This window comes from Panthera uncia, unplaced genomic scaffold (genome assembly GCF_023721935.1).
Source record: "Panthera uncia isolate 11264 unplaced genomic scaffold, Puncia_PCG_1.0 HiC_scaffold_1598, whole genome shotgun sequence".
In the NCBI taxonomy this organism is placed as follows: domain Eukaryota; kingdom Metazoa; phylum Chordata; class Mammalia; order Carnivora; family Felidae; genus Panthera; species Panthera uncia.
Window position 1 is genome coordinate 7,776 of NW_026058248.1, and position 19,776 is coordinate 27,551.

At 47.9% G+C, this 19,776-nt stretch overlaps 1 protein-coding gene across 1 annotated transcript in view; it reads right to left on the minus strand.

The window, feature by feature from the left end:
- Window positions 1-1,979: 1,979 nt before the first annotated feature.
- The window catches only part of LOC125917225 (NUAK family SNF1-like kinase 1), a 32,873-nt gene continuing 15,076 nt past the window's right edge, over window positions 1,980-19,776 (minus strand). The window contains exon 2 of the mRNA XM_049623474.1: window positions 1,980-2,118. Coding sequence (XP_049479431.1) covers window positions 1,990-2,118 — 129 coding nt within the window. The 3' untranslated portion in view covers window positions 1,980-1,989. The remainder of the gene's footprint in view (window positions 2,119-19,776) is intronic.

The following is a 19,776-nucleotide window of genomic DNA, read 5'->3' on the forward strand; positions in this document are numbered from 1 at the left end:
TGCTAGATATGTTGCTTGTATATCTACATAGTATTTTTCTATCATGCCTTGTATTGTGCCTTGAAAATGAGATTTTTAACCACATTTAACACAGTGCTTAACCAGACACTCGGTAGGCCACTGGTTCCCATCCTCGTTAAAACACAGACTTCTGGGCCCCACCCCAGAGTTGCCCATTCATCAGGTCCTCAGTGAGGCCCTTGAATCTGCATTTCTAACAATCCTAATTTATACTAATGTTACTGGTTCAGAGTCTGCACTTGGAGAATGACTGCAAGGGATGTTTGTGGAAAGAATAAATGAATGAACGAAGATTTCCCTCAAGCATTCTATCCTCAAGGGCTCCAAAAATGAGCTTCAGAAAAATCAAGATAAAACCTGTTACCAACATTTACTTCTGGATGAGGAGAAAAAATAGAAACAACAGGGGGGAAAATGGCAAAAAACAGCAGAGAACCAGAAGAAGGAGCACTTAGAATAGATACCAGAAAAACTTTCAGGTTACCATCTGGCTTCCTCTTACCCACTACTGTGTAACTTATTATGCTCAGACCATAATTAAAAATATTACTATTATACCAAATTAAAAATAGGTCCATTTTTCTGATTCAACTGTATATTTAAAAATATTCTGGAGAAACACTTTGACTCAGGAAGTCCAAGCCTAGAAAATTTCTCATAAGAAAAAAAAAAGTTACAGAAATGAATATAAAAATGATTACAAGGAGGATCACTAAAGCTCTGTTTATAATAACTAGAAATCTGAAACAACTTAAATATTTAAGAAAAGGAATTAGATTCAGTAAATTATGATACATCCTTAATGGAATACTATAAAGTCTTTCAAACTGTCCCTACAGGGAATATTTACTGACATAGAAAGAGATGCATGGTATAAAACATGAAAAAATTTTAAGTTAAAAAATGGTATAAACAGTAAGATCTAACTTTGGATAAAAATCATGTACAGATATAGAGAAGTAGATAAAATATAAATAAATATAGCCAGAGTGATATTAGAACTGGGGGGTTAGAACTGAATTATTTTTTAATTATTTTTTAATTTTTATTTACTTTTGAGAAAGAGAGACAGAGTGCAAGTGGGGGAGGGGCAGACAGAGAGGGAGACACAGAATCCGAAGCAGACTCCGGGCTCTGAGCTGTCAGCCCAGAGCCGGATGCGGGGCTGGAACCCATGAACCGCAAGATCATGACCTGAGCGAAAGTCAGATGCTTAACTGGCAAGCCAACCAGGTGCCCCTGAAAATATTTTTAAATTTTAACTTTTGTATTTCAATAATTCCTGCAATAAATACATATTGCCCAAGTAATTTTTTTACAAGATATTAAAAAAAAGAAAAGATAGACTATAGGAAGTTTATACTCTCCATTTCTTCCCAGGAAGGACCAACGAGTTGAAGTTCAAGCACTTTTGTGACTTTTTTCCCAGCCCCACTCTTCCACAAACACCACTTATGACTTGGACTCCATTTGTGAAGCATCTGCTCCGCCAAGAGATCCCTCCTCTATCTTGGTACTTCCCGGACCTGCTCAAAGCTAATTCCCAACTCAAAGAGCCTAACTTGGAGTAACTCATTACTTCACCACCGGGGCATTTGCGTTAGGCAATGACCTTTACAATGGATCCACCATGACCCTGGTCACCCAGCAAACTGCCATTTTTCAGAAACCATGGCTGTCTCGCATACTGGCTTTTAATAAGGCGGGTTGCCTAGCAACCGCCAAGGAACTGGCCGGGAGGCGGAAGAAGGCACCAGCCGGAGCTATTTATGACCAAAGGGAGCCGTGCTCCGTGTGTCTGGTTGCGTTCGAGGTAACCAAATAGGAGATAACACCCAGCTATTTTTGCATCATGAAGAAAAAAACTACTTGGCTCTTGCCCAGAAGGGCAATTACCTAAAAATCTTGGCAGGCCCCATGGTATGAGAAATGGTAACTGATACGCGGGTGAAAAAAAAAAAAAAAAAATCACTGACCTTCATAAATACTGATGATATGAGGATGGTTGAGGGATGACATGATCTCAATCTCTCGTCTGATGTGAACCATGTCTTGTTCATCCTTAATTTTGTCCTTACGAATGGATTTTATAGCAACCTATAAAGTCAGGAAATGAAATGTTACTCAGAGGACTAAACAGATGCAAATCAGCCATTGGGGGAGTTTGGAAAATAAATACAGATGTTATTTGTTGGCAGAACCGACAATAACCAAAACAAAGCTTCATAATACCCCCTGTCACGTCTTTCATTTATAGCAAAAACACCCTTCTCCTGACAACAGAAAACATCAGAGTCCAAGAGCCTGGGGTTTGGGACGCTGGGTTAGGGGGTTTTATTTTGGTCTTGTTTCCCTTGTTTTGTTGTTGTTGTTGTTTTTCCATAAAGCAGAGGTTGCTTCACGTGGCCAAATTCGTTTATTCTAGGAATCCTGATGCTTTGAAAAAAGGAAACCGAAGAGCTCAGTTTACAGGGTATAGATGATTAAACATGGATGGGTGAAATCAGTATCACTCAGCCCCAGCGGGCAGCTGCCGCAGCAATGGCTGGTAAAAGCTTCCTTGCACGGTGCTTCTCCAGGCCAGTTCTGCTCAAATGCAGGGTTTTAAGACTCCAGCCTATGCTGCGGTTGTGCAACTGCTCAGAGGCCAAATCCTTCCTTCATCCTTCCTCTGGCCCCGGGCACCTTCCATCGCACGTGACGTGACGAGACAAAAAGGCTCTGCTATAGAAAAATCAGGATGAAACAAAGGGAGGGACAGCCAGACTCCCTGCCTGGCCCCAGATGATCCCCAATTTGCAGATCTGGATCTGCAAATCCAAACTGTAGAGGGCTGCCAGGGCCAACGAGCAGAGCAATCGCTCAAAAGAAACACATAAATAAAAAGGCATTAAATGACAACGGGAATCTAATGAGGAAAAATATGTTGGCCAGTGGATTCATCTTTGCTCCTAAACAAGTTGCTTGGTAATTTAGTTCACCCTCACTCTAAGGGAGGCAAAAAGTACTCTGGGGGTGAGGAGGGAGGAAGGTGTCCGTGGGTAACAAGGAAGCTTGTTACCAACAGCCAGCTTAGTCCCTTCCAAAGTGGTCCTCCTATGACGTCAGCTCTCACCTGGGCCACCCTCTCCTAGATGAAAGGCATTTAACTCATCCCTCTGGATCACAAAGACATGAAGTACTCTGGAGAGACAGCATCCTCATTACCAACAGCCCGCGACCACACCTCGATTATGACAGGGGGAAGCCCTGTCAGCCTCAGCAGGAAGCTACTCACATCTGGGAACGTTTGCATCTTCTGGTTAACACCGGGTCCCCACCAGGCACTATACATGGAAACTACAATCAGCCCATCTATAATTCAATGAGAATTGGGCAGCTACTATTATTATTGCTGTTTTTGCCATTTGCTGCCCTCCCAACAAATGTAAATGGACTAGCAGGCCCACATATCCCTCCTTTGCAAAAGCCTCCCCAGCTGTAATGAAATCAGTATTTGTGTCATTACTTGGCTCTGAACTATCAGGGATCTTATTCACTGCTTTATCTCCCGTGCTTAACTCCTCGTTGGCACGTGGCAGGCCTGAAAAACCCTTAGTGTGGGCAGGCGGGCAGGTGCTAGGTAGACAGAAGGGGAAGGAGGAGGGAGGAGAAAGGAGGGATGGGAGGGGGAGGCAGGGGTGATGTCTGCGGTTAGGTGATGAGAGCCCAGACCAGAGAGGCGACAGTGAAACCGGAGCATAAAAAGAAGGACCCCTCTAGTCAAACACCACCATCAAGACAGGCACACTGGGAAGATGCTTCGTTTTTCTCTGGCACCCTACTGCAAGGGCAATCGAGGAATGGACAAAGCAGACTGGAAACGCTGGACGCCCTGCTGTAAACCCAGGGAGAGGCACCGTCCTCCCCTAGACTGGGAGCAGACCCCGAGGCGGAGGCCGGATAAAAGGAGGCTTCCCAGAGATGAATGAGCCTCCAGCTTCAAGGCCCCTTTTCACCAGGGTGCCGGGCTCAAGGCCCTCGGAAAGCCCCATTCAGTATGCAGCGAGAAAAGCCTCCCTGCGCTGACGTCAAATGTAAAGATATGACTGGAAGGCTTTATTTTGTCTGAGCAGGGCCTGCGATCCTGGGAGCTTGTTCTGGGAGGAAGCAGACAGTGAGCACACACAGGCCATGGAGGATGTGGGTGGCTGTTTGGACCACCTCCTGCATTCCTCCATGGACTAAAGATGGGCCAGGGGAGAAACCACCCCTTTGATTATGCAGCAGGCTGAACTTGGCCTCAAGGAGGCTCTACTGTCAAAGGACAATAGGAAGAAATTCTTTCCCCATCCAGGGTCAGGGGAGGGTAAAGACATTCTGGGGGGTAAGAAAATAAGCCCACTGGTCAGTTCCCCCCAACAGTGGGGCAGGAGGCCGACTGTCTCACAGCGCCGTTTGCCAGGGGGATGTTTCCAGCCCAGTATGAAAAGGAAAGTGCTCACATTCTAACAAAACCCCACTCAGCACTGAGGAAACTAAAAGGGCTCCATAAATGTTAATAACCATGGTGGTTGTCCCTCCACAAAAGTTTCCCTCTTCCTACAATGAATCTTCTATTGAAAATGTAAAAGAGGGCTCATTCTGCCCCCTCCTTTCAAAGGATCGGTGGGAAGTCCATCGAACAAGGCGGGCTAGAAATCACTTAGAACCATGCAATTGTCAAGGCCAGGGGGAGACTCTCGTTTCAACTCCCAAGGGCAGTGAGATGACCCACCCAAGGTCGCAGAGCCAGTTAATGGCAAACCACGGACACAGTAACAACCACTGTAATAACAGCAGGTGGTCGTGGAGCACTTCCTATATGGTGCAGACGTTATGCCAAGTGTTCTACACGTCACGGATCTTTACATCCTTATTCAGGCTTCAGCTCCAGGATCCCTTAGGGAAACCCTCCCTGACCCCTTTAGGGGATGAGGCAGCTCCTGGCCACCTCCCTCTCTCCACACCTTTCCTTACTTCATCTTCGTGGGGACATTCTGCACCATCTGAAATGCTTCTTGGTTTGCTGCATAGTCAGCCTGTGACCAAATCCAGCTCATGGCCTGTTTCTGTAGGTACCCAGAAAGCTAAGAATGGTTGTCACAATTTTAAAGAGTTGTTTATAAAAGGAGAAAGAGATCTATAAGTGTAGTTCCTGTAACTTAAGGTGGTGCCTGCTTCATGAAGCCGAAGGATAACCTGAGCCAGCACAAGGCAAAGCCGTGTTGTGTAATGGTCAGGAACATGGCTTTGAGTCCGGGCTAAAACCACTCATTAGCTGTGTGACCTTGGAGAGGTGACATAAGCTTTCTGTGCTCCAGTTTCCTCATCCATCAAGTAGGGAAAGAAGGGGACCTGCCTCACAGGTACCCTGTGAGGATGAAACGTCAGGTGCTTGGAACATGCCTGGCCCAGGATAAGTGTTCAATAAACGGCAGCATGTTTAACCTGAAGAGACTGCCCCCTATATAGGGCCTTCCTGCTTTCCTTCCTTTCATTCTTGGAGCACACTTGAATTCCTCCTGGTTCCTCATGGGCCAGCAAGTAAAGGCCTAGGGAACATATGTTCCCCAAGTACGTAAAAGTCAGGAGAATCTCTCTCCAGGTCTTTAAACTGTACCCTCACCTGACATGTCAGGAAGCCCAGAGCAGCTGGGGCTCACCCACCATGATCACCATGGCATCTGAGCCTGAGACCAGACAGAAGGATAAAGCAACCCCAGGACTATCCCCCCCCCCGCCCCCATCTCCTTCTTATGGTCACCTGTGCAGGTGACCAGGGGAATAGAATGGCCTAGAATGAGGCCAGAAGATGGCCTCAAGACATCCACTTCAGCCTCTCTGCATTTGGACTGTTCATTCACTTACTCCTTTTGGGTACCTAGCAGGCACCAAGCACAGTGCTGGGACTACACAAAAGGGAAAACCAGCAAGATTCTGCCCCAGCCCTCAAGGTTGGGGTGGGGGGTGGGGAGCAGAGGAGGGGAAGGACAAGAGCCACAAGCAAAAATTACACAAGTGATCACGCAATTTTCCTCGTGACCGAAGGCTACCAAAGAAACACACACGGGTGCCAGAATTCTGGAGAAAACCTTCTCTCCAGTTTCCCTCAGTCCTCGCCCACATCGACAAAGAAAGATAGAGGTGGGGAAAGGGCCCAGCAGGAAGAGATTACCAAATGTCTGAAACCATACACCCTCCCCCCAAAACATCCAATTTGTTCCTGCACGAGCCAGAGAGATGTCACTCCGCCTTCAGAGTGACGGGAACTCACGCGCAGTACAACCACTTTCATAAATGTTCCCAAGTCTAGACAGCACCGTGTGCCTTATAAAACGGTCTGCCTTTAAATAAGGCCACCCTATAGTTTAATGTTTAAACCGTAGGCAGCAGCGGGGCTGGCTGCGGACCTGTGAATTCTGCCCTGCGGTGCCTGCCTGTTTAAGAGGCACACTGAGCCCAGCCAGTCCCCAACCCTTGTTAAATGTAACAGGCCCAGTCTCCTCTTCCATGGAGGCAGTTTTTCCTTTTTGGAATAATCACCATCAGCCACCTGTTCTGCAGCCTGCTGGGTGTCCTTTGCCACAGCGGCTGCTGTGAATGTTAAGAGCTTGGTCACTGGGCAGGGTTCTGGGAAGCAGACGGTGGCTGCGAAAGCCAGGCTTTTACTGACTAGCTGACCTCGTTCCGGGAGCCTGACCATCACAGATCTCAGTGCCCTCATCGGTAAAATGGGGCTAGCAAGGCCCACCTCTTGGGGCTGTTGTAAGGAGTGGGAATAACCTAAGTAAAGTGCCTGGAGCACAGTAGGTGCTTTTACTGATGGTGATGACTATAAACGAGGCCTGGCAGACACAGGGTCCTGGACCATGTTTTCGGGGGGACGGACCCACAGCAAATCATCTTATAGGCCTCTCCCCTCCCCTTTCGGTACATACCTCCTCCCCTTCCCCAGATTTGTAATAAGTAAGCAAGAGCAGGTTAAAATTCACATCCAGCCTGTGCGCCTGCAGAGAGGGGGGCAGCCAGCCGTCTTCCTGTCCTGCTTTGGGGAGTGGAGGTATTTCTGGGCAGGTTCTACATTTGCTAGGCTCTGACCAGGAGAATCACTGCCCTTTTCCCTCCACAGCCACCTCCCACAGATGCTCATTCACTGCCACGTCAGCCTGCAGAGACTGTCCTAGAACAGTGTTTCTCAGACAGGGGCCACGGACAGCTTGTTAAAATGCAGATTCCGAGTGCAAAGGTCTAGCGTGGGGCCTGGGATTCTGCACTTCTGGCAAGTGCACCCCCAGGTGATGATAGTGATGCACGTCCAGGGACCACACTTTGAGTAGTGAGGTCTTAATGCTCTTTGGCCAGGACATAGCAACAGTTTAAGATCAGTGGCAATATTCTTAATAATAGCAGTAACTAGCATTTATTAAGTGTTAGCTGTGTGTCAGGGGACCTTATCTCATTTAATCCTAACTAAAACCTCATTTGTTACAGGAGGAAACTGAGGCACAGAAAAGACAAATACTGCCCAAACTCACACAGTTTGTAAAAGATAGTGCTAAGACCTCACCCGCGGCAGCCTGAGTCCACCACCTGCTGATTCTAGAAGCTGTGGATGAAGCTGGGGTAGACAGCAAACACGGCAAGTGACAGAAGCTCTCAAAGGTCAGTGTGAAGGGACCCTCCAAGCACATGAAGTTTTATAGGGTCATATGTGAGGTCTCAGGAGGCAGAATTGGGGGTCTGAGTAGCGGGGAAGAAACATGACCATAAACACGGCATTAGAATCACTTAGTAGGAACAAGCTTGCATTCTAATCCCGGCAATAGGAGCTGGCAGCTTCCCGGCCATTCACAAGGTGTGATCTCATACCCGGCCACGTTCCACGGGAGCTCCAGGGCACTGAGTCAGAGCAGCTCGGGGATCTTTTCTCACCAAGGGGCCCGGAGGCCACTTGCAGTGGAGGTAAGCAGCCAAATCAGGGCGGAGGCTGGTGTAGGGGTTCCTGCTCTTATCTGGTTGATGGTCAGAGTTCATGGCAAGGCACAGTTTCCACACCGGCCACACAGATCCAAAGACCCCAGGATCACCAAATGGCTTCCATTCAGAAAGGCTATGCGTGGCCATCACCACGGTGATGCCACCCAGGAGGCCATCCTGCAGCCAAAGCCCCTAATTAATTAAATGACCCCCAGCTCTTTGTGAGGAGCCTGGCCAACTCGAGACAACACTCGAGCAAGCTGCCATGATGCAACCGACCCTACAGGGACCCGAGCCAAGTCCTCCACGGGGCCCATGGGCCTCTTCCTCTCTGGCTTGTTGATTCATGTCATTACATGGATGTTTTTTCAGACAGAAGCAGGTTGGAAGCCAAGAGCTGTATCAACACGCGCTGAGGAGATGCGCCCAGACGCCAGGGAGCATGGCGTGTGTAAGGAAAAGCTTTTTCTTCAAAGAACGGCAACCCCCTTGTACCACCACCAGCCCTTTAATCTTGTAAAAGGTTCTGAAAATATAATCCTCTCTAAGTCGGTTCTCCATCCTTGATTTCCAAAAACTCCCCATCAGACATGATGTGTCCTCCGATGATGCTCGTTTTTCTCCTGCCATGAAAAATGTGTTCTATTTCCAGAATCTGAACAGCAAATCAGATTTTTATCCGACGGGGCTAGGGCCTGCTCACAGGACCCCCAGAGAGGCCTGGGATGTTTTTTATCGACGTGCACAAGGCTTCCCTTGCTCTCCATACCCCCTCTTCAAGGACTGGCCTAAGCGTGTCATTGTTGCATGGGGTGATGCCACAAAGGAAGTGGAATTCACAGCTCAGAAATTACAGGCACATTTACACTCCTTGTACTGCGCTGGGGTTTGTAAACACCAGATAGCGGCCATGGCTGACCAGGCAGGAATCAAAGGATGGGGGGGCAGGGGTGCGGAGAAAGGCCAATGGAAAGTTAACAACAGCGGCCATGGCAAAAGCAAGCAACAAGCCAGTTCAGAACACATAATCTGATTGTCTGGGAGCACAGTTCCTCCCTCAAAGAGTGGGGAGCGAGAACACCACCTGCACCAGGCCCCGGCAGCCCAGTGGGGGCTGTGGGTGCTGAGTGTCAAAATGCAGCTTCCGGGCCCCACCCCAGATGTACTGAATTCCAGCATCAGCAGTTGCTACAAGCTTCCCAGGTGATTCTGCCGCACTTTGAAGCATGAGCACTGCCATTATGTTACTTAAACCAGAGTTAATGTCGCCATGATGGCACTTCTTACGCCATAACCCAAACACTACGCGGTCATATTCAACACTGGATGATTATTGAGAATTAATGAACTGCCCATCTATATAGAGGGGGACTGAACACAAGCTGCTTCCCTGAGGGGACACTGAGACCCGCATTAATTTAACCCCCGGCAAATGGAAGGTTTGCTCCCATGCTGCGAGGCCCCAGAAGCTGGCTGCTAACGGGTTACTTCATGCTCTGCACACAACCTGGGGCTCCCACACCTGAAAAAGTAAATGTCTCCTAAGGAGGAGAGAGGAAGCGAGCCCCGGAGCCTCGCGTTCTGACCGCTCTGTGACAGAGGATGTGGCTGGGGCTGTGGGGAGCCTTCTCTTAGCAGAAGCCTCCAGAAGTCTCTCCAGGCTCTAATGAACAACCCTAAGCCCCCCTGTGTAAAAAAGGCCTCTGCTAGCACAAGAGATGCTACACAGACCACAGCAGAGTCACAGAGAGACGGAAAACGCAGGCCTGTTTAGCTGGAACTCGAGTGGCCAGGCAGCTGTTTATTTTTGGGCTTTCACGTTTCTAAAAGCCAAATGCAACACCAACTCAGAATTCTAAAGTGCAGCTGCTTTTCTTCCAGATTCCAACTGTCCTGGGGAGGGAGAGGAAGGGCCTGGCCGGAGGGCAGAGGTTGGACAGCCTCGACCGGTAGCATCCAATAACTCTGATGCCGTTCGTAACCCGGCTTGGATATGCTTAGGGTTGTGTAACTTGTATTTATCAATCTCCAAGCCCAGCAGAACCACGGCCAGAATTGCCAAGAAACCACATCAGCACCTTGGCCTTGCCGTCAGTCACGGCAACTTGGCCAGGGGCCCCTGAACAGTGGTACTCAGGCAAGCCTACCATAGACTCAGTTTCCTCATCTGCAGATGAGGATGACAAGCGGTCCAGCCCCACCAGGTTGACAGATTGTGTACAGGGTGGAAGGCTGAGAAGGCAAACAGTCACAGGCATGAGGTGTAATGATCACTGATCACCGTTACATCAGATGTCAGAGCTGCGAGGACCTCAGAATGTTCTATGCCAACCCCCTCATTTTATAGGTGAGGAAACTGAGTCCCAGGGAGGTTAAAGCACAGGCCGAAGTTCACAGAGTTAATAACAGCACTGGAGCTGCAGGAAGATTCCTGAATCTCACTTCAGTCTGAGATTAATACTCTGGGCAAGGAGTGCTAATCAAATTCCAAGCCACAGCTGGCAGCAGGACTAAAACGGCCACCCAAAGATTAGCCATGCACACACGAGGCAGGCCCCAGAGCAGCCAAGCCCCAGACCTGCTGCGTTAGTAATAAGCCAACATGGGGAGATACTCCCAAGCGTGCTGGCAAAGTAGGACCTGTCTCACAGCACGGCACAGTATCTCACCTCCATCTAATGTCAGGGGGCTCTCTGCCCACAGACATGCAGGGGACGCGGTCTTTAGTCTAATTCAGTCCAAACCTCGTTCCAATTTCTGAAGCCTGATTTGATATCACACATGAATAGGCATACTTGGGAGGGTTTTATCCCATTATTTCTTAATTCACTGAAAACAGTGCTTTTAAATATTAACTTCAGGCTGCTGCTGTAGCCCTGACCTTGCGAACAATGCACAAGGGCCATAAAAGACCTGAGAAACATAATTAGTTTTCCAAAGGGGGGCAAAAAGAATTAGTCACTTGAATTTAGCTGATCTGGGTGAGCAGAACAAAGAAAAAAAGTGGTTTTTTTAATTTCTTAAGATGGTGAAATATATAGAATGTGCAAAAAAAAAGGGGGGGGGGCGTAGCTTTATATTGCATGTTTTAACCACAGATGATTTTATAAATAAGTGAAAGGAAAGATTCTTCAGACGTTATTTTCATCCTGACAGAGCTCCTATTCGGAAAGCTGAATCGTGGCAATCAGAGTGTGCAAAGACATACCGGACAGGTAAGGAACAGTGGATGGGCTACAATCCGTCCTTCTGGGGGCCTCATTCAGCATCTTTTCACAAACCCGAGTTTCTTTTCCGTCCAAAGGAAGCTCTCATTGTCCACTGCCCAGAGAGTGAGCAGGCTGGGCCCTGCTCCAGAGCCCCACTGCACAATCTACCCCGATGCTTCCCAGCCTGCTAATCAACTCCCTACAAACCTGCCGGGCATGCCTGTCACAGCAGCACCTCCAGCTATACATGCCCAGCCCCAGGCAATGCAGCCTGACCCCCAAGGAGCACGCTCAGTCCCCAGCGGGGCATCTTCTGCCACCCCCTTAGGCAGGTGACCTCCATGAGCTTCATCCAGCACCCATCACTCAGTGCCTACCCCCAGGGAGGTTGGGGCAGGGGACTGTGGTTCTTACCGGGACCCAAAGAACAGCCCGAGTGGAGAGTGTGATGCTTCTGGACATCTGTGCTTTTCATTTTTTTTTTTTTATTAAATATAGTTTTTTTAATGTTTATTTATTTTGGAGAGAGAGAGAGATACACACACAGAGTGAGAGCAGGAGAGGGGCAGAGACAGAGGGAGACGCAGAATCTGAAGCAGGCTCCAGGCTCTGAGCTGTCAGCACAGAGCCCGATGCAGGGCTTGAACTCACGAACCGTGAGATCATGACCTGGGCCGAAGTCAGCCACTTAACCACTGAGCCGCCCAGGCTCTCCTGTGCTTGTCATTTTATCTGCCGGGATCCCTCCACTCCCTATCATCTGCAACTAGCTTCTTCAGCTGGCCAACTCCTCCAGATCTGTCCCCTACCATGAGCCCCCAGAATGCAGATATAGGTCTGCTTTGCTGACCTCGGTTGCCATTCACACAGAGACCATTTCTGTTTTACTCACCTTACCTCCATTGCCTTGCGGGCAAAAAGCTGGGGCTCAAATGGACTCCAAGATATTAAAAAGGAGCCTGAACATTTTGTTAAGTGAAATAAATCATACACAGAAAGGCAAATACTGTACGATCTCACTTATATGTGGAATCCAATAAAGCAAACCTCATAGAAATAGAGAATACGTTGGTGGTTGCCAGGGCCCGAGGGGTGCGGAAATGGGAGATGTTGGTCAAAGGGCACAAACTTCCAACTATAAGATGAATAAGTTCTGGGGATCTGATGTGCAGTGTAATGACCACAGTTAACAACACTGCCTTACGTACTTGAAAGTTGTTAAAGAGAGGCGATCTTAAGTGTTATCACCATGCATGAACTTGTGCACATGCACGCACACGCAAACACACACACACACACACACACACACACACACACACACAATGATAATTATGTGAGGGGATGGAATGGTTAACTAAGGGTTAACATTTTGCAATATATACGTGTATGAAGTCGTCACGTTCTACACCTTAAACTTACATACGTTATATGTCAATAATATCTCAATATAGCTGGGGGGGGGGTGAAAAGGACCCTTAAAAAAATGTCAAAACACAGCCACCTGCCACTGAGTCTTCTTTTATTTATCTGCCTCTCAAGTGTTGAATCCCTACTTGTCCTGGAATCACTGAGCCTGACCTTGTATCTAAAATGGAGATAACATGATGGTACTTAGAAATGGGGCCTTCGGGGAGTGATTAGGTCATGAGGGTGGAACCCTCAAGAACGGATTAGTGCCTTTAGAAAAGAGACCCCAGAGACCTCCCTGGTCCCTTACGACAAATGAGGACAATGTGAGAAGATGGTCGTCCACAAACCACGCAGGGAGCCGTCCCCAGACACAGAATTCCCAGGCACCTGACCTTGGACTTCAGCCTCCGGAACTGTGAAAAATAGATTTCCATTATTTACAAGCAAATAAATAAATCAATAAAATGGAGATAATAATAGTACCCAGAAGCACTGGGAGATAATTCACAATAGCTGAGAGTAAGCCTAATAATTACTGGTTATAAGCCCTGACTATGGGCCAGGCACTGGGCACCACCCTGTTTCTCAACCTTTCACTCATTAAATTCTTGCAAAAATGTTATTATTTCTGCTTTCTCAATGAATATAAACTGAGACTGAGGGAGGTGAAGTAACTCACCCTAGGGCACTCAACTAATACATAGGACATCTGGGTCTCACTAAACCTAATAACTGTATTCTTAAGCTCTGTATCTCACCCACAAAGTGAGTGCCATAGTGCCTGGCACATAGTGGGTATCTGATAAATATGAGCTGTATCAGTCTCTGAAGACACCGCCTTATCCCCACCCCACGTCTTGTTTTAAGCTAATATTTAAATGCTTCCATCTTCAAAAGCACATCCATTGGTCTTCCTTGGTTTTCTCTGTGAGCCCAGCCAATGCACTTGGGCAAGAGGCAGAATCGGAGAGGAGGGTCTGGGAGGTGTGGCTCCAAAATGAAGCAATCATGAGTCAATTCTCCTGCAAGCAATTTTGGGAGATCTGCTCTGGATAAGGCACTGATCCAGGTCCTGCAAAACATGACCCAGGCATTCCCTTCAAGTTGCTTGTAATCCAACTGGAAAAGGAGGGGGACATGGGAGCTCCTCCCTGTCCTGCACCCATTCATCCTTCTACTGGCAGAAATGCCCTGACTTTGCTCTGGGGATGCCATTAGACGCAGTTTTAAAGAGACTGTCAGTCAAGATAAAGCACCCTCCCAATACCAGTGGGTGGACCCATGATCCTAGAATTTGGCTAAGAAGACGCTCTTTCCCCAGAATTGAATTTTGAGTGGTTTGAAGATGGCTGGGGCATTGGGTTTTTTCCTTCCCCCAGCCTGGTCCTGTGGGATACACCAGACCTTACAAATTAATTTTCTCCTTAAATGAGTCACAGAGTCATTAGCAATGTCATTTCTGTCATTAGCAACCAAGACCCCTAACTTCTACTGGGAGATGTCAATGCATTGGCGTGAGAAAAGAGAACAAGGTTACTAGGGAGGCAAGCACCCTCGGTGTCGTGGGCTAGAGAAGTCAAGGCAGGTGCCTGGGAGCAGGTGGGGTAGGGGATGGGACCAGAAAATACAGAGGGTTTAGCATGGACAAGGAAACTACCAGTCCCTCCTGATGCCCATAGGTAAACACATGACCCTAGAGTTTGGCCAAGAAGATGCTTTTTCTAGGACTCCCGAGACCCTTCCCAGAAAAGTGTCTTTTTGTGAGATCACAGGTGAACTGATATATGTGTGCAGAGGTGGGGCCTCCTGAGAAGTCCTTCCATGCATCACCCCCCCACACACACACACACACACACACTTCTACTTCCGTGTCTCACTCACACTCCTAAATAAGACCAGAATTGAGTCTTACTTTACCCACTCATTTTTCCATCCCTAAAAAGGACACATCTCCACTGTCCCTTTTGCTCACACATAGTGCATGCCTTATACTCAGTCACCTCCTCCATAAAATGGGCCATGTCTCACTTGACTGGTATGAGTCAAGATGCCATCCTCAGGAACCATCCAGATGTAATTTTTACAATAATTTCCTCTCACACCACAATAAAGCTGTATCCTATTGCCGTGCAGTTTTGCCTTTTTTTTTCTGGCTGGTTGGGGGTTCCGTAAGGATCATTTTGACCTATGTTGGTGGAAAAAGTCTAGCCATTATTCTCTGCCAAAGAATGTTCACGTGTATAAAATATTTACCAGTTATTGTAGACTGAATTGTGTCCCCCCAAATTCAGACCTTGAAGCTCTAAACCCCAATGTGACTATATTTGAAGGAAGTGCCTTTAAGGAAGTAAGTAAGGGTAAATGAGGCCATAAGGGTGGAACCCTGATCCAACAGGGCGAGTGTCCTTATAAGAAAAGGAAGAGACCCCCCGCGAGCATGCAAACACCCACAAAGGAGCTGCGAGGACACAGTGAGAAGGTGGCCGTCTGCAGGCACAGAAGGGAGGCCTCACCAGACACCAAACCCTGCCAGCACTCCAGTCTTGGACGTCCAGCCTCCAGAACCATAAGAAAATTAATTTCTGTTATTTAAGCCACTTGATGTATGGAATTCTGTTATGGCTGCCTGAGCACATGAATATACTAGTCCTCATCTGTGCTACCTAAATCACAGTCAACATATAACCCAACAAAAGGGAGGATCATTCATGGTCAATACCACACACACAGCAAACAGAGCCTACAGGACAGGAACCCTAACTGCCTTGTTCACCCTCGTGTCGCCAATATCTAGGAAAGAGTCTGGCACACAGCAGACATTCCAAGAACATTAGTGGTGTTGAATTTAATCAGACATGATGAACATAATATCGTCTTAACTTCTGTAAGGATGAGAACATCCATCCACTCACTACCACCAAGCTGGCCCAAGATCTGCAAGCTGCTAGTCAGACAACCCACCCAGATAATATCCCGGATTCCATTCCAGTCTACATCGCCTCTGTACTTGTAGGTAAGACCACAAACCCATGGATGGAATACCCGGGTGTGCAAACAACCCCCACACACTATGTTAGAAATGCTGCCCTACTTGACTGTACTCTCCCCACTACCCCATGAGACAGGCGACTCATTTTGCAGGACAGGAAAATTGACACTAAGAGAAAAGGACTCCCCAGGCCCCCACAGGGTCATAAAGACAACATGCAACTGTCAGCCCAGGTACTTGGATTTTGTGGCTGGTGCTGGGTCACACCTGTTCCTACGTTTCATCAAACCTCCGGAACCATGGAGCAAAGAAGAAACACCCTGAGTCCTGGCATTGCGACCCTCCCTTCTCCGGGAGTTCGGCCTTGGGGAAAACGAGCTCAGATATCAGACTGTTGAGACTTCGTGGACGAGCCGGCCAGGGAGCTAATCAGAACAATTTGAGTGCGCGGCTAAGCAAGCACAGCCCTTCCTGGAGCGAGCCTTGCCTTTATGGCAACACTTCATAAGAACTTTTCCCTTACAACAAAACTGTCAAATCCAGCAACCACAGGCCAGAAACATCCCAGCTGAGCCCCACCAAGCTGCTTTCTGATGTACTGTACACACAAATACCAATATTCCCCAGATGTTCTCTATGTAAAACATTTGGTTTGAGACACAGCCCTTTTTCCCAAAAACCCTTACATTTGTTTAATGGACTCATACAGTTCAGCTAAAATGTCCTGGATCAGACATCTGAGGCCAGCCCGGCTCTGATGCAAGCATCCCATCTGCAGAAAAGACGAACAAGTAAATAAGACAGTCCTCCCCAAGATTTATGCTCCCTGCATCTTTAAGCAGGTCATAAAATGTAAGCTATGTACGGATAATAATGCAAGTTGCTTTCAAGTGTGTTTCTGAGTCCATCTCGGTATTAATCTAAGACTGATGTTCAAACAGAGAGTGGGTCTGGTGTGCCGAACAGGAGGCCACATTCTGCTACTTACTCCCGCAGAAAAGAAGTTTAAAAATCTGTCATTGGAGCCCCCTCCAAGGTAGGTCTTTTCCTGGTCTTAGTTATTCAAATACAGCAGCATCTCCTTCATTCCAATGCCACACATCCCTTAACCCGCAAACACAGGGAGACGGTGAAATGGAAAATGTACTGGACCCAGCTTGGACGCGGGCTCCTTGAGTGACCCTGGCCAGCCCTACACCCCCCACAATGGTTCATCCTGTTACAGGAGAAAATGGAAGTTCACTAAAGTCACCGTTGGGGCCTGTTCAGCTGTGAAGATTATACAAGGAAGGGAAATAAACCCTTAGGAAAGCCACCCAAGAAATGTCATCGAATCCATGCACTGAGCCCCCACAGATGGTAACCCACAATTCTCCTACTAATATTTATAACAAGCGTGGTCACAGCAAATCTTTGGGGAAGTGGAAAAATGGAAGTAGAAGGCCGCCAGAGGCAGCCTCACCGACAGAATCAAGACAGGACAACTTTAATCTTTAACTTTTCTGTGTTGTGTGAGCTTTCAGTATTGGGCACGCATTATTTTTGCTATAGGGGAAGAAGAATTTTATCATTTAAAAAGGTCACAAAAAGCAATGACAGCTGATGAGGGAGAAAGCAGACAAACTATAAATAGCAGACACAAGAACTCCAAAACAAAGTTCTGAGGACCATTCAGGAGAAGTTCCCCAAAGACATCAAAAAAAAAAGGTCTTATTTTCAAGGTACTTTGTTTTAAGAAGGAAAGAAAGCATAAGAGATTTCCATCATAAATGGCTATAATTTTTTAAAAGACTGGCTCTTCAGTGGGTGAGCTTCAATTACCTGCAAAAATACACTTAGAGTTCTCTATGGTAACTCAGTATGTCCACTTACCCGATGCATCAGATTAACCCGTATTCTCCATTTCTTTGACTGAGGCTCAAGGTAGGTTGAACACTAGAGGCTGTAGCACTACCCTCTGCTTTCCCTACACCCTCTGTGCAATCAGCCAACTACCCATTGTCATCCCCACCGAGTCGACTGCCCCAATATGGTGGCCTCTACAGTCCATGGAACCCTTCATCCTCTGACAAGGCCAGCAAACCATGACATGATTGTAAGCCCTTCCATGCTAGGGATCAAAAGCCCTAGATAGCAAACTTTACTCTCTCACTGCCAGGAAAAGGTAAAATACAATAAGATAATGCACAGAAAATGCCGAGCAGTGTGCCCAATGCTGCTAAGTGCTCCAAATTACTTTTATTATTATTGTTAACAAATGGGTCTTATGCAGAGATATGCGTAAGTAAGAAAACTACAATGAGACCTTCAAAATCTCAAGAGGTCGAGAGGACAATGTCAGAGGGTAGAGTGAGAAGGGGGTAGGAGAAGGGGACCAGCTGTGTCCTCTTTCAAGAGGACATTTCAGGTCACCCCCACTAAAAGAAATCCCTCCAAATGTACTTCTGTAGCCCCCAGGGAATTGATTTTGCAGGATGGAATTATTTCCCTGAAATAAACAGACACACAAAGGTCGCTACAACTGGGGCCTAGAAAGAAAACAAGCCAGCTGCCGATTTACGGGCAGTCTCTGATGCAACAGAGCAAAAGGTCCCGGCCCAGGTCCAGTGGGATGGCTTCGGACACACCACTCCTCCCTGGAGAAAGCAAACCGGTGGAAAGGCTCGGGGAGGGGACCTGCCTTCTTGTGGGGAAGGTCCCCACTTGGCCAGGCACCAACGGGGGCATCTTCAGGAGTACAGACCCTCGGACCTCTGCAGTCAGCGTGCGCCGGCCAGGGGCTCTCAACTCACTGCATGACAGTGACGCTGGGGGACTGTTAAAAAATGCCGATGCCCAGGCCCCATCTCCAGAGAGCTTTCAAAAGGTTATTTATTCCACTGCTCAGCCAGGACTGAGAACAAGTGGTGTAGTGGGAATTGCCCTCAGAGGGGTCGGATGGACCAGAGCTAACCCAGGTGCTGCCTTGACCCCGTGGGCAGATCAGCTACTCTTCTTTCACTGCAAATTGGTAGTTACCATCACCCCATGACAAAGCTGCTTGAAATGAGAAGTCACGTGTCAGCTGCCCTCCTTCAGTGTGTCTTGTAGGAGGCACATAGGGAGTACCTGTCGGTGTCTATCTTTCTCTCTAAGTGTCTCTCTTTCAAGGCTCTCACAAGTGAGTAGAGAATTCTGGGCCGCTCCCCACTCTAAGGGGTTTCCTGAATTTCTAAGTGGTTAAAAAATGGTGGGGGAAAGACCCCTGTCACACATACACACACACACACACACACACACACACACACACAGAGGCCCTACTGGGTGACAGGCATACAGCAGAACTATGTAACACAGCAAGAGTCACACGCAGCAAAATGAGGGAACACCTAGTTTTTAAGATGTACGTTGCTTTCCCTGTCCAGAAGAAAGCCTATCCTGGGTGTGACACTTTCTCAGGAAGCCCCTGCCTATCCCTCGTGTCCCCCATTAGGTCAAGTGCGAGTCCCTTACACCTGGCGGTACTGCGCAGGGCTGGCACGTGGTGGGCTCAAGGGAGTATCTGACAAATGGCGTGAGTTAATTCCGCTCCTCGAGGCCAGGGATGGGCATTTGTAGATCAACAGAGCTCATAATGGCCACAGATGTTAATCCCCTAAACAGGCATTTCATCAACACACCTGAACTTCGCTTGCAAGCAACTGGCAGAAAAGGATATAAAGCCCCGTCCAACATTCAGGAGACAGCTGCTCAAAGCCCAGTGACTGTGAGCAGCGGCGTCACAGCATTTCAGGGTCTGAATTCCATCTACGGGTACCGCAAACGTGGGCAAGTGACTTCGTTTTCTGTGCCTCAGTCTATCCACTGTAAAATGGGAAGAGCCATGGTGTGCACCTCTTAGGGTTAGCACGGGGATGAACTTAGGTCAGTGATTTAACACGCTTAGGCTACAGCCAGGCACGATCACTGCTACGTAACTGTTTGCCATTATTATTACCCCATGGGAGGGTATCAGGCAAAGAGACCTCAAGCTTCAGGCCCGATATAAGAACCCCAAGGTCATAGGGTGCTCCGGTTACCACAAGAAAAGCTGTGCACTGAAGAAAGTGGGGTGGTGTATCCAGATGAATGCAGCAACTAGCTTCCCACTGTCCAGAGCTGTGTTTTTCA